The 14,829-nt window shown below is 43.2% G+C and overlaps 1 protein-coding gene across 3 annotated transcripts in view; it reads right to left on the bottom strand.

Moving 5' to 3' along the window:
- Nucleotides 1–1,158: 1,158 nt before the first annotated feature.
- The window catches only part of PLAAT5 (phospholipase A and acyltransferase 5), a 40,166-nt gene continuing 26,495 nt past the window's right edge, over nucleotides 1,159–14,829 (bottom strand). Inside the window, exons 4-6 of one of the 3 annotated variants that reach the window (XM_071217972.1) lie at nucleotides 7,689–7,803; nucleotides 5,474–5,736; nucleotides 1,159–1,428 (exon numbers count right to left, since the gene is read on the bottom strand). In XM_071217972.1, coding sequence (XP_071074073.1) covers nucleotides 1,336–1,428; nucleotides 5,474–5,736; nucleotides 7,689–7,803 — 471 coding nt within the window. In that variant the 3' untranslated portion in view covers nucleotides 1,159–1,335. The remainder of the gene's footprint in view (nucleotides 1,429–5,473; nucleotides 5,737–7,688; nucleotides 7,804–14,829) is intronic. The other 2 variants (XM_058305276.2, XM_071217973.1) reach the window with 2 other exon arrangements.

Below are 14,829 nucleotides of genomic sequence, written 5' to 3'. Positions count from 1 at the left end.
GAAAAAGACAAGCAGACGCAGAAGAACACACGGTGGGATAGAGAGAGCAGACAAGAAGAATAACAAGAGGAGGGGCTGGGAAAAAAAAAAGGTAGCAGCTTATCTCTGCTCTTGGGGCCACAAGGGGTTCCCTTCTGGCCATTTCTCCCCTAAGCCTCCGGCCCACTGTCCCAGTAGTGGGGGTGATTCTCCTTTCAGTTGGCATCCTTGACTAACATCCTTGCTTAACGCATCCTGCTAACTCCCACTCCTGGTCAGCAAAACCAAATCCCTTTGTCCCTATCGTAATCTCTTCCTGCAAGACACCTGGATTGTGTGCAGCACCTGCTGGCTCACGTCTCCCTACCAACAAGGGACATGAGTACGTGTGCGTTCTCTGACTTCCCCACGAGATTGCCACTGCCCCAGCCCATTTCTCGCCCCAACGTAAAGAGGCACACACACTAAAAACCAAGCATGCAACAAAGCTGAGCCTTTCGTATCTCAGAAACATCTGCATTTGGATTACTTTCCCTGAGGGTACCCCCTGGACCGCGGGTATGCACTTGGCTTACATCTACAAGGCTAAAAAGGCTCCCACTCGACGCAGACATTTCAGCATCCACCCTTTGATAGGTTTTTAATAACACTTTAAGAAACCCCATCCTCATTTGCAAAGCATGGCGCGTCCATTGCGGAGCTCACAGCTTTGGAGACAATGTGGGAGCTGGAGGAGACAGCTGTCCAGCAGGCGGTCTCTGCCCCACACCACTGAGCCTTGTGTCTGCACCACTGGCTCAGAGCTTCTCACTGCCAGTCCCAAGGGCTCCACTGGCCTCAAACTGCAAATTCCATGTTTTCTCAAAGTCTACAGTGTGCTCTAAAAGGGCAGGATGAGGATAAATGGAAAGAAGAGATATATTTTAGTTCAATAAAAAGAACTTCTAAAAAGCACTCTTGGTTGCAAGAAATGTTCGAGCAGAGGTTTCCAAGATGCTTCAGACAGTATTCAAGCACCACTGACAAGGGTCAGCCTAGGAAACAGGCAGGGCCCTCTCCTAGAAGAGTGGAAAATGAAATTGAGAGCAAGGAAGGTCTAGCTCAGTGCCTGGAGCATAAGAGATAGAGATGCACAACGGATATTAGTTCTTCCTATTCACAGAGTCCACGGGTCTATGATCATGTATATTGGATGTTTTTTTCCTGGAGGGGTAATTGGATACATTCTAGATTCTTCCGGAAGCTCACAATACCCTTACACAGGGTCATAGAGAAAGGAAGACAAGGGGAGGAAAGGAGGTGCATCCTCTTTGCTGGTGTCAGCAGCAGCTCCTCGGCTCGGAGGTGTCAACACCTTCAGGTGGTTTCTGGTTTGGGCCGTATGCTGTCCACCACAGCCGAAATAACCACGCCTGCCGCCTTTGCTCCTTTCCTCAGCGCGTGCTCTACCTGCCAAGCAGACCAGGTCAAAGGACAGTCAGTGACAAGCCTTCCTCCGCCCCACAGCTCCCTGTTGAGAACTGGCCTGCCCAGAGTGTCATCCCAGAGGAGGGAGCAGGCTATGCTAGTCTAGGTTTCCAAAAATCCTAGATCTGCAAGTGTCTAAGAGAAGCCAGGATTGCCCAATCCGAGTCGGGTATCCTCCCTCCACCCTGGGTGGTATCGGGGTCCTGCACTCCTTCCTGCCTCCGAGCCATTCTGCCCGGGGTCTGCCTCCAGAGCGGGCACAGAGGCAAAGGGTCTCAGAGCATCGTGGTCCCTGGGGCTCTCATTCTACACACGGGGAGTTTCAGAGCCAGAGAGGGGAACTCAGGTGGCCAAAGACCTGTGTGGCGGTGTGTCTTAGCTGAGATTCAGGCTTGGGTTCTTCGGAGGGTTTCCTAGAAGCCCCTCCATCCTTTACACTACTGTGAGATGGGAAATTCCTCATAACAGAGACATCCAAGCTCCTGGCGCCAGAGCAAGGCCTGGCAAGAATGGAGTGCATGGGGTGGGGGAGACGTAGAAACAAACGCGGGGATGGGGGCTTCAGACCTGCCAGTGCCCACTGACAGCTAGGGTGGCAACAGAAGAGAGACCAATATATTGGGATTTGAGCCCAGTCTGCTAGACAAGAGAGCACAGAAAAATTATGTTCCATCTTTAATCCTGGATTGTTTTCATCTATTAAAAAGAGGACAATAAATACTTCCTTTGCTTGTATCCTTGGTTTTTTTTTTTTTTCTTGATTAGAGAAATTGTGGGTTTGCAGAACAATCATGCGTAAAACACAGGATTTCCATATACCACTCTATTATTAACACCTTGTATTAATTTGGAACATTTGTTACAGTGGATGTTAGCACATTTTTATAATTGCACAAATAATTGTACTATTAACTGAAGTCCATGGTTTAACCCAGAGTTCACTGTTCGTGTAGTGTGTCATTCCATGGATTTTTAAAAATTTTTTATTCTGTTACCATATAGACAATCTAACATTTCCCCTGTTACTTGCATTCAGATATATATTTCAGTGCTGTTGATTTTGTTCACAATGTGCTACCATCACCACCATGCATTACCAAAACATTTCCATCATTCCAAACAGGAACCCTGTACATTTTAAGCCTAAAACTTCCCATTCCCTGTCCCACCCCATTCCCTGGTAACCTATATTCTAAATTCTGACTCTTTGAGTTTGTTTTTTCTAATTATTTCAAATCAGTGAGATCATACAATAACTATCCTTTTGTGTCTGCCTTATTTCACTCAACATGCTATCGTCAAAGCTCATCCATATTGTTGTATTTGTATCAGAACTTAATCCTTTTTCAGCTGAATAATATTCCATTGTATGTATATACCATATTTTGTTTATCCATTCATCCATTAAAGAACACTTGGGCTGCTTCCACCTTTTGACAATTCTGAATAATGCTGCTATGAACATTGGTGTGCAAATGTGAGTTCCTTCTTTCAATTCTTTTGGGTATATACCTAGTAGTGGGGTTGCTAAGTCTACACTTAGCTTTGTGAGGAGCTGCCACACTGTCTTCCACAGTGGCTACACCATTTTACATGGCCACCAGCAGTGAATGAGTGCTTCTATTTCTCCACATCCTCTCCAACATTTTATTTTCCATTTTCAAAATTGCAACATTCTAATGAGTGTTCCCTGATGGCTAATTAATTGAGTATCTTTTCATGCACTTTCTGATCATTTGTATTTGGAGAGATGTCTATTCAAGCCTTTTGCCTATTTTAAATTGGATTGTTTGTATTTTTGCTGTTAAGTTGCAGTATTTCTTAGGCTATTTTTGCTAAGTTCCTTAGCCTGACTCACTTTAAGAGTCTTGTCTTTGAGTTCATTGATTCTTTCTTCTGCTAGCTCCAATCTGCTCTTGAATCTTTCCTGGGCATTTTTCATTTCAGTTATTGTGGTCTTCAACTCCAGTAGTTCTGTTTGGTTCCTTTTTAAAATTTCTATCTATTTGCTAAGATTCTCATATTGCCCATTCATTGTTTTCCTGATATCCTTTAGCTTTTTATAGTATATTCTTTCATCTCCTTGAGCATTTTTAAGATCATTTTTGAAGTCTTTTATTGGTAGGTTCATCCACATTCTGGTCTCCTTTGTTAGTATTTTCTGGATTTTAGTTCTCTTTCTTGGAATAGGCCAACATTCCCTGTATCTAAGTGTCTTGTACTCTTTTGTTGCATATTGGATGTTTTAATATTTTTAAATGTTATTTCTGGGATTTATTTCCTGAGATGTCTGTTTCTTGATTTTGTAACCAGCTGGCAATAAAACAGATTTTCTTGAGCTTCAGCACCCAAATCAAATGCATTGCACAGGGTTTTCCCTGTGTCTTTTCCTGGGCTTTTGTTTCTTAGTTGCTTTGGAGTTCCCCTAGTTACAGGAGGTTGGTTGTCCCCTCTGTTTCTCAGGAGACAGACCTCCCTCTTCTGGGTGTTTGAGGCTGGCAAGCCTTTGCCTCATATTTTCACCTCTAGAGTTTCCTACACTCCTTCTGTTGTCTCGAACTGCTTTTGCCTAGAAGGCAAATTCTGAGAGGAGGGGCATGCTTGAGGAGTTTCTCAAATCAGTCTTTCCCAGCCAAATAGGGCCAGCAATCAAGGAAAGGGACTCAGACCAGCTCCAAAGTGTCCTGGGGAGGGGATCAGGAAGGGTGCTAAGAGCTTCTTCCAAGGCCCCCAAAGCTGAGCTTTCTAGGCTTGCCCAGCAAATGCAGTGTTTCAACTAACTGTCCCCTACAGCCCTGAAGAAGTGGAGCATCTTTACGTTTCCTCTGCCATGGCCTTTGTCTCGGTGGGTTGAAACAGTGGCTACCCTCAGACCTGGGCCTCTGGTGAATAGAAGTTGCTAATCAAATGCCATGATCAGTGATCTACCATGCCCACCCCTGGTCTTGGGGAAGAGGATTTTTTTGCCCTTTTCTGTCACCAAGGAGCTAGCTAGAGAATGGATCCCATGGTGGTATGCCATGAGAATGGGAGATGGGCACTGATAATGCTGTGCAAAGAGAGCAATTTAGTGTTCCTTATTGGACTCTTCCTGGCTCTTTCTTGGGTGCTGTCCCATGTTCTTCTGGCCCCTGGGGTTTCAAAATAGTTGTTTCAGGCAGTTCCTGCCTCTTTACTAACCGTTCTGGTGGAAGGAATGAATCCTGGAGCTCCCTACTCTGCCATCTTCCCACAATTCTCTTTCACATCATGGGGTTTTAGTAAGGAACAAATATTAACAAGAGTTGCCCAGATTGTTATAGATATTGAGGATTTTCATAGCTTTTTTACTTGTACTGCACCATATTTAATTGATCACTGCCTTATAAGGCAGTGGGAGCAGGAGCTTTCCAGGTCTGCCCAGCAAACCCAAATGCAACAGAATCCAGGAAGGTACTGGGAGTGAAGCTGGTAGGCAGCTCATGGCCCCCCATATGCCCACCTAAAGGGTGAACTCTACCAGCCCCACACCCACAGAGTATCGGCAAAAGGATTGTGGGTCCAAGTGGACTGATTAGCCAGTTGTTCAAGAGAAGCTGGGAATCCAGATCTTTTTATATAAAAGTTCTATATTCTTAAATGTTGGTAAGTAATTCTAATTTAAAACAATATTAAAAGAAAATTCTATGCGTACAAGCAAAATCTGTCTGTGGGTCAAATGTGGACTGCAAGCAGTCAGATGACAACTTTAGTGATAAAGTCTCTACTTTATACTGATTTGTACAGGAAGACATGGTCTCAGCAACAAAGTGGCTTGACCAAGGAGATTGTGCTAGTTAATGGCCAAGCAGGGACTTCAACAAAGTGGTCTTACTACACCTCCAGGTGAAAATACTTCCTGAACTGTCAAGTCCTGTACAAATAGAAGGCCCCAGTGGTACAACAAATAATAAGATGAAAGCACTGATGACTGTTCTGATCACTGATGAGAAGAGAGACCCCAAGAAAGCTCAGCCAGAAGCCATCATCAAAGCCCATGGCGCCACACCTGCTGGCTCCTGTGCACGCCGTATCTGAGATCGTTGACAAAGTGCTCACAGTTCCCTTCAATCAGGCTGTACTGCACAATCTTGTTGATCATCTTTTTTGTGCGCTGGATGATTCTGTCCACGGGCAGGGGCAGGTACGTCCCATCTAGCTTGTTGTTTATCTTCCAGGAGCATCCATGCAACACGTCCTCCAGACGACTGTATTTCACAACGGCTCGGTTGCTAAAGACAGAAGTGATGCTGCCGACCTCAAATTCTTCACCTAGAGGCCAAAGACAAACAGAAGTTGGAAAGCCGCAAGGTGTCATAGGTAGAGCACTGGCTCCCTGGGAAGATGTTTCCCTTCGGGGGCCTCAGTTTCACCCTCTTAAAAGTCACGGCCGAAAAAGAGGGGTTGGACTAGATGAACTGCAGAGGATCAACTTCCCCAAAAGGCTGTTGCCCTGCCCTGCACTCTTCGCTCACAGCCCTCACAGGGATCACTATCTTATTAAAACCTTGTGGTACCTTAGGGCCCCCTAATGTAGTCTGGGCACACGCAGCAGGTACTGCTAATTGGTCCTTGGATTTGAGTCTTGCTTTCCTAACCAGACTGTAGTAATCTCCCCAAACAACATGCGCTGAGTTCTCTTTATGTATGGGGCCAGCTCCTGGGTGCAGGGGTCCTACGGGACGCCTCTGCAGCCACTGCTGGGAAGAAGGGAAGGCCAAGCCGATGGGGTCTTCATTGGCACCCGCTCCCCACCAGCTCCAACCCAGAGCAGCTTTGCTTTTATCTTTATTCAAACCTTGGTATTCTCATTAACTGTTTGGAAACCAGTTTCCACAGCTGTGAAAAAGGAGAAGTTTGGAAACTGCTATTTTATCATATTCAAAATTCTCAAGAGGGCTGAGGCTCAGAGAAGGTCAGGAACCAGCCCACGGCCAGGTGGGTGGTAATTTAAAACCAGGACTGTTTTTCTGCTACACTCTATATGTATATGCATCGTAAGCTGTCTAATGGTATGGAATGTTCCTTGTTCTTTTCTTGAGTTTTTGAAGAAAAATTGCTGATTTCACAAAGGCCGTCAGTAGGCATTCACCATTCAGAAGTAGAGATGGGAGAATTCATTTTTGAGAAAGATCTGATGGTGGGGGTAGGAAGGAAGACAAAATTGTTAAGCAGCTCTTTGGTTATACAAGAGGGAGACTCTTGACTTGGTCTGGAAAGTAGAGATGGAGATGATTGCAATGGAAGGCAATTTTTACATTCTTCAAGTAAGCTCCAGGACAGGAAGTGGGGAAGGCTATGAGTGAATGAGGCAGGAAAGAGAGACAATGGGAAAAGGAGGGAAGGCTCTGAGGGAAGGTTCCAGCCAGGTGGGAGGTCGGGCCAAAGCAGGTAGACACAAAGATGAGAGCTGTGGCCAAGCTGTGACCAGTGGCCTTTGGTACCAGGGCCCTTCTGCAATTTAATTTTACATGGGAGATAACTGTATAGGACACAAAATTCAAAAGGTATCAAAGAGTCCTCCTTCCTCCTCATCTCCCAGCCCTGTGGGCCCCACTGCCCATCCGCCACACCCGTTCCCATCTCCTGAGGCAATCGCTGTAACCAGTGGCTCTAGATCTCCAACCCCTTGAAGTTATTTATACTGTAATTTTCCTCTGTTATCACTACCTCCTCCCCATCAAATCTCCATTAAAATTTGATTAACCACTAGTTTAGTCTCTGCCTTGAGAAATGACAGGAGGATTCATCTATAGTTAGGGTGAAGCAGACGGGAGCAGATTGGACCTGGAGGAGACTCAGTGGGAGACCCCCAGAGGCGATCAGGATGCTGGAAGCAGCATCTTGGGACAATGTGTATTAAGTGACAAGCAGAGCAGGCAGACCTTCTCACCTCTTCCAGGAATCCTCAGAAACAGGAGGAAGGGTTCTGGAGTACTGTAAAGGGTACTCCAGTACAGGAGGGAGACTCAAGTTTCTGAATTTCAAGTTTAAAAGAAAAGGTGGTCTAGAAGGTTGGGTAAATTGGGGGACATTTTTTACATGTGCATGTCTCTTAGTGCCAGGCTGCGTAGGAACAGAGCCCAGGTTCTGTCACACAGTTAATAAAGGGCCAGTAAAGCTTCGGGGTGCTTTATTGCTAAAGAAGGTGAAGAACACAATAGTTAACTGTACTTCTACAGACTCTGCTAACTTGAGTATCAATATTTCAATAGAGTATCCACTCTTACTCGGGGGAGCCAGATGGACCACACAATCATCTTCCACGTAGATGGCCCAGTGCTCATAGCCAATTCGAAAAATCTCAATCAGGTCTCCAGGTCTAGGTTTTGGTTGGCCCTGTAATGGAAGAAAGAAAAAATAAAAACAGATATAGAAACTATACTTGCCCAAGGAACTCCAGAGACCCCAACTGGGGAGCAGGGCAGTTCGACCCCCAACCCCTCACTACTGTTCACGAGCCAGGAACCCAGGCTGGAGAAAGCTCCCTTCACACAGAGAGGCAGAGGACACCCCACTCTCCCAGTATCACTCTTAATATTACAGTGCGAGAGGCGATCTCTGCCAGTTGTCAATTTACTGCCTCTCAGTTGCAAATGCTCTGTGATTAATGATGGGAGTTTCTCTCAACATTTCTCCTTTAAGGTGAGCGCGAAGTTAAGCTTTCTCAGGAGAGGGTGCTGGAAGGACCTTGCAAGAGACCCAGGCTTATCCTGTAATTGTGGCTGGGAGTGAGAAGAGGGGTGGGATGTCAGCAGTGTGGGCGTGAGCTTGGTCTGAGCCCAGAATGCTCGGTACCTCAGCAATCTTGCAGCCTCTGTTTGGTGATAAATAACCTTTCTGCAACCTTCTTGACAGGGAAACCAGTACTCAAAAGCCTCTGGCTCTCTAGACCCAATTGCGTCTGCTTGACCCCAAGTGGCCCATCTGCAGCAAGGAGGGTCCCCCCCTCCCCTTGCCTCCCATGGCCCATGCCACTAGTTGCTCACAGCTGGCTTCCCGCCTGCACTCCAGCAAGCCTCTGCCTGCTCAGTGACTACAGAACAGCTCCAGGCTGGCTGGACCAGCACACTGCTCTGCTCTCCTGTGGGCTCAACCAACCTTCCCAGTGAGGCCTGAACTTACAAGTTAGTTCTGCCTTGGGTGCTCTCCTCCAACCCTCGGAACCACAGAGAGTTTCCTCATATCTTATAGTTGCTCTTTTATCAAAGTTGAATAATTCTTTGTGTTAAAACCTCCCCTGTTTAAGCTACTGTGTGGCTTCTCCTCAAAGAAGTCTGGGGGTGGAGAAATTGTTCATCTAAAAGATACTGTGTAGTGTGTGCCTGTTTGTGTTTGTGTGAGAGAGAGAGAGAGAATGAGAGTATGCACGCAGGAGGTGGGCATGGAGGTATAAATAGGGTGAGTGTCCGTCTTCTTGAAGAGAAGTTTGTAACTAGGGATATAATCCTAGGACCCCACACAGAGGGGCCAGACCAACCTGCAGTACTGATAGCAGTTACACTTTTCAGAGGTCCTGGACTGTTTTGGTTTCCTGGCTGCTATAACAAATACCATGCAATGGCTTGGCTCAAATAATGGGAATTTATTGGGTCATGGTTTTGAGGCTAGAAGTCCAGAATCAAGGTGTCATCAAGGTGATGCTTGCTCCCAGAAGACTGTGGCATTCTGGGGCTGGCTGCTAGTGATCCTTGGTCCTTGGTTTTTCTGTCACATGGTGATCTCTCTTGGTTTCTTCCTCTGACTTTCGCTCTCCTTATAAAGGTCTCCAGTAATTCAGTTTAAAGCCCAAGCTGACTCAGTGGGGCTACACTTTAACTGATGGGACATTTTGAAGAGATCTTATTTACAATGGTCCACACCCACCAGAATGCCGATCTAGACCAAGAACATGTCCAAACTGGGGTACACAATTCAATCAACCACAGCAGGGTCCTACTTCACTCTTTTGCATGTGGATATCCAGTTTTTCCCAATACCATTTTTTGAAGAGCCTATTCTTTCCTCATTGTATGTACTTAGCACCCTTGTCAAAAATCAATTGGCTACGAATATGTGGGGCTATATCTGGAATTTTGATTCTGTTCCATTGATCCATTTATCTATCTTTATGCCAGTGTCACACTGTTTTGATTACTGTAGCTTTACAGGACAATTTGTAATCAGGAGGTGTGAGTCCTACAAATTTATTCTTTTTCAAAATTGTTTTGGCTATTTGGGGCCCCTTGGAGTTCCATATGAATTTGAGGATCAGCTTGTCCTTTTCTGAAAAAAAGGTTGCTGGGATTTTGGTAGGAATTGCAACAAATTTGTAGACCACATTGGGTAATACTGACATCTCGCTATTAAGTTTCCCAATATATTAACATGAGAAGTATTGCCATTTATTTAGGTATTCTTTAATTTCTTTCATCAGTGTTTTGTAGTTCTTAGTGTGCAAGTCTCTTATCCTTAGTTAAACTTATTCCCAGATATGTTATTCTTTCAGATGCTATTCTAAGTGGAATTGTTTTCTTAATTTCCTCTATAGATTCTTCACTGCTAGTGTATAGAAACATGTTTTTTTGCTGATCCTGTACCCTGTTACCTTGCTCGAAATCATTTGTTAGCTTTAGTAGTTCCCTTGTGGATTCCTTTGAATTTTCTAGATGTAAGATCATGTTATCTGCAAAAAGAGATAGTTTTTACTTCTTTACTTACAGTCTGGTGTGGCAGTTTTATATTGTTTATGAATTCCAAAAACAGATATTGTATTATGTTTGTAAACTGGTCTGTTCCTCTGGGCATGACTAAATATGATTAGGGTTTTGATTGGGCCACGTCAGTAGGTCGGCGTGGGGACTCACAGAGAAACCATACTACAGAGAAGGGAAGTTGGAGTTTTGATGCTGGAGTTTTGAGCTGGAGCCCGGGAAGTAAACACACAGGATAAGAACACAAAGGAATAGAGACAGCTTCACAGACATGGCAGAGACCCCAGGAAGAGAGACAAACTGTTTGCCTGGTAGTCTACAACTGACCTTGAGAGGCACAAGCCTGAGCCCAGAAAGAATCAAGCCCCGGGAGAGAGACAAAGCCTAGAAAGCCTGAGGGCCTACAGCTGATATTGGAAGAAGCTGGGGCCATGGAGTCTTAAGATGAAGGAGGCTGAATATCAGCAGCTATCTTACTCCAACACGTGGCAACAGACGTTGGTGAGGGAAGTAACTTATGCTTTATGGCCTGGTAACTGTAAACTTCTGCCCCAAATAAAAACCCTTTATAAAAGCCAACAGATTTCTGGTATTTTGCATCACCCTCCCTTTGGCCAACTACTACATCTGGGTACTTTTTTCTTATCTAATTGTTCTGGTTATAACTTCTAGTACAACATTGAATAGCAGTGGTGAAAGCAGACATCCTTGTCTTGTTCTTGATCTTAAGGGGAAGACTTTAAGTCTTTCATATTAAAAATTACGTTAGCTGTGGGTTTTTAACAAATGGTCCTTATCATTTTGAGATATTCCTAATTTTCTGAGTGTTTTTTCATAAATAAAGAGCGCTAGATTTTGTCAAATACCTTTTCTGTTGAGATAATGTATTTCCCCCCTTTGCTCTATTTACGTGGTGTACAATGTTGATGGATTTTCTTATGTTGACACGCCCTTGCATTCCTGGGCTAAATCCCACTTTTTCATAGTGAATAATCTTTTTAATATGCTGCTGGATATTCATAAGGAAAATTGGTCTGTAATTTTCTTTCCTTGTGATGCCTTTATCAGGCTTTGGTATCAGGGTAATCAGGCCTCACAGAATGCAGTAGGAAGTGCTCCCACCTCTTAAAACCTTTGAAGAGTTTGAGCAGGATTGGTCCTGGAATTTTTTTAGTGGGAGGTTTTAGATTATTGATACAATCTCTGCACTGGTTAGAGGTTTGTTGAGGTTTTCTATTTCTTCTAGAATCATATAGTGTTGTTCAGGTCCTCTATTTTCTTATTGCTTTTCTATTTAGATGTTCTATTCAGTGTTTAAAATCCTGTGCTGAAATCTCCAACCATTATTGTAGAAGTGTCTCTTTCTTCAGTTCGGTCAATGTTGGCTTCATATGTTTTGGTGCTCTGGAGTTAGGTGCATATATATTTACAATTGTTAAATCTTCTTGTTGAATTGATTAACCCTTTTATCAATATATAATGTCTTTGTCTCTTGTAACAGTTTTTTATAGAAAGTCTATTTTTTCTGATATTAGTATAGCCACCCTTGCTCTCTTTTGACTACTATTTGCATGGAATATTTACTTTCCTTTCACTCTTTTTAAAAAAAAGATTTATTTCTCTCCACCCCCTTGTTGTTTGCATTTGCTGCATCTGTTTGTTATGTGCAGGTTTTCTTTTTAGGAGGCACCGGGAACCAAACCTGGGACCTCTTATGTGGGAGGGAGGTGCCTAATTGCTTGTGCCACCTCTGCTCCCTGCTTTGCTGTGTCTCTCATTATGCTTTCCTAGTGTCTCTTGTTGTGTCATCTTTTTGCGTCAGCTTGCTGTCTTGCTCATCTTCTCTGGGAGGCACTGGGAACTGAACCTGGGACCTCCCATGTGGTAGGTGGAAGCTTAATCGTTTGAGCCATATCTGCCTCCCCTCATTTTACTTTTAAAGGGCTTGTGTCTTTACATTTAAGTCTCATAAATAGCACATGGTTGGGTCATGCTTCTTTATCTTCTTCTGCTAATGTCTATCTTTTAATTGGAGAGCTGTCCATTTACATTGAAGGTAATTGCCGATAAGGCAAGATTTACTTCTTCCATTTTGCTAATTGCTTTTTGCAGGGCTTATACTTTCTTTTGTTCCTCCTTTCCTCCATTGTCTACTTATTTTTTTGGTTGAGGTGATCTTTTATGATACATTTTGAATCACTTATTTCCTTTTGTGTAAATTTTTGGAACATATTTTCCTTATGGTTACCATGGAGATTCATTTAACATCTTAAATCTATTACAAATTAGTTCATTTTGATACTAACTTAGCTTAGTCTACATCTGCTCTGTTCCTATGTCCTTCTACCCCTCCCTTTCATGTTGTTCTTATCATAAATTACATTTTTATACGTTGTTAGCCTAGTATTAAGCATTTATACTTTTACATGCATTTTATTTTGAATACATATAAGAAATAAAACACAGCATTACAAACGAAAAATGCAACAACACTGGTATTCATATTCACCTGTATGATTACCTAAACTAGATATCTTTATTTCTTCAAACAATTTTGAGTGATGAAAGTATGTTTAGTGTCCTTTCCTTTCAACATGAAGGACTCCCTTTAGCATTCCTTGTAAGGCAGGTCTAGTAGTAATTAACTCCCTCAGCTTTTGCTTATCCAGAAATGTTATAATTTCTCCCTTATTTTCAAAGGACAGCTTTGCTGGATATATTATTCTTGGGTAACAACTTTTTTCTTTCAGCACTTTAACTCTGTCCTCCCACTGCCTTCTGACCCCCATGATTTCTACTGAGAAATTGATGTTGATCTTATTAAGGATCCCTTGCATATGATGTGTCACTTCTCTCTCTGTGTTTTCAAGTTTCTGTTTTTGTCCTTGACATTCAATAGTTTGGTTATAATGTGTCTCAGGTCAGATCTCTTTGTGTTAATCCTGAAACTTTGGTGAGCTTCTTGGATGTTTTGTTCATATCTTTTATCAGGTTTGGGAAGTTTTTAGCCATTATGCCTTCAAATATCTTTTCTGTCTCCTTCAAGGACTCCTATGATGCATGTACTGGTATGCTTCATGATGTTCCACAGGTTCCTCAGGCTCTGTTAATTTTTTTCATTCTTTTTTTGTTTTTCCTCCTTAACTTGGACAATTTCAATAGTCTTATCTTTAATTCACCGATCCTTTCTTCTGCCCCCACCAATCTGCTGTTGAACCCCACTTTTGAATTTTCCACTTACTGTACTTTTCAGCTCCAGAATTTCCATGTGATCTGCTTTAAAATTTCCATCTCATTACTAAAATTCTCATTTTGTTTACATACTTTTTTATTGGTTTCTGTTAGTTTCTTGTCCTCTTTTTCTTTCATTTGTTAATCTTATTTAAGAGTCTTGATCTAAGATCCTTGATTAGTAATTTCAGAGACTTAGCTTCTTCCAGAATAATTTCCATAAAATTCTCTTTTTCCTTATGTTAGGGCCATTCTTTCCCATCTCTTTATATGTTTTGCAATGTTTAGTTGAGAACTATTTACTCTGAGTGTTGTGGTAAATCTAATTTTCTCACTCCTCAGTCTGTCATATCAAGAACAAGAAAAGAAAGAAAAAAGAAAAACAAGGAAACAAAGAAAGAGTGAAAGGGAGAAAGAAAAAAGAAAAATAAATATTAACAGACAGATAAAACACCCTAAAAAGGAGGGGGGGGGACTGCTTCTTCAAGTCTCTCAGTAGATGCTGATGGGAAGTCAAAAGCTGCTGACACTGGGGCTGAAACTGAGAGCCCTGCCTGTGCTGGTAGATCAGCAATCTGCTAAACCCCAAAGCATATACACACAAAGTGAAAGAAAGAAAACTGTTAGAGAAATGGCACTCAATGGGACATGGAGACTGAGGATTAGTGGGAGGCAGACAGGAGTTTATTGGGAAGCTCTCCCAACAGAGGGGGTCTGAAGATTAGACTTCAGTGCTTGTGGAAGGTGCAGATGTGAATTTATACAGTACATCAATAGGCAGGAAAACATCAGCTTAAGGGGAGGGGTTAGACTTTGACTATAGCCTGTGGTTAAAAGTGAATTTTCTCAGGGGTAGCTTGGGGGGTAGTGGGAGAGGAGGTAGGGTAATCTTGGAATGCAGAAGGGGGGTGCTGGATGGGATGGGTCCTTATCTGCTTCATTCCCACTGTGATAAAGCTTATTCTTGGGGGTAAATAAGCTGTTCTCCACCCATAGGCATCTTGCTCAATCAATCAGAATGGAGTCAAAGCCTTATGACCTCTTAATCATTGCAAACTTGTTAGGGGGAAGCTTGAACAAAAGCAAAACAAAAAATAGGTGTGCCTGCTCTACCTCCTTGTAGTTGCTGGTTTGAGATCTGAAGCCACTGCTATCAAGACAGCTAAAACCGAGGCTATCATCTGCACTAGTCACCAAGGGATCCACCTGACTATACAACCAACACAAGCAAGAGAAAGGACACAAACAAAAAATAAAAGGTGCGCTGGCCTTTTACATCCCAGTTGATGTTGACTCAAGGCCAGAAGTTGCTGCTGCCTAGGGGGCCAAAACTTAGGGTAATGTCCATGCTGGCACCTCAGGGGTATACCAGACCAAGAAACACCCACCCACAGAAGAAAGAAAATAAATGAAATAAAAGGTCCACAGGCTCCTTATGTAT

The sequence above is a fragment of the Dasypus novemcinctus genome, chromosome 10 (genome assembly GCF_030445035.2).
Source record: "Dasypus novemcinctus isolate mDasNov1 chromosome 10, mDasNov1.1.hap2, whole genome shotgun sequence".
NCBI lineage: Eukaryota > Metazoa > Chordata > Mammalia > Cingulata > Dasypodidae > Dasypus > Dasypus novemcinctus.
This window is presented reverse-complemented; position numbering and strand designations above follow the sequence as displayed.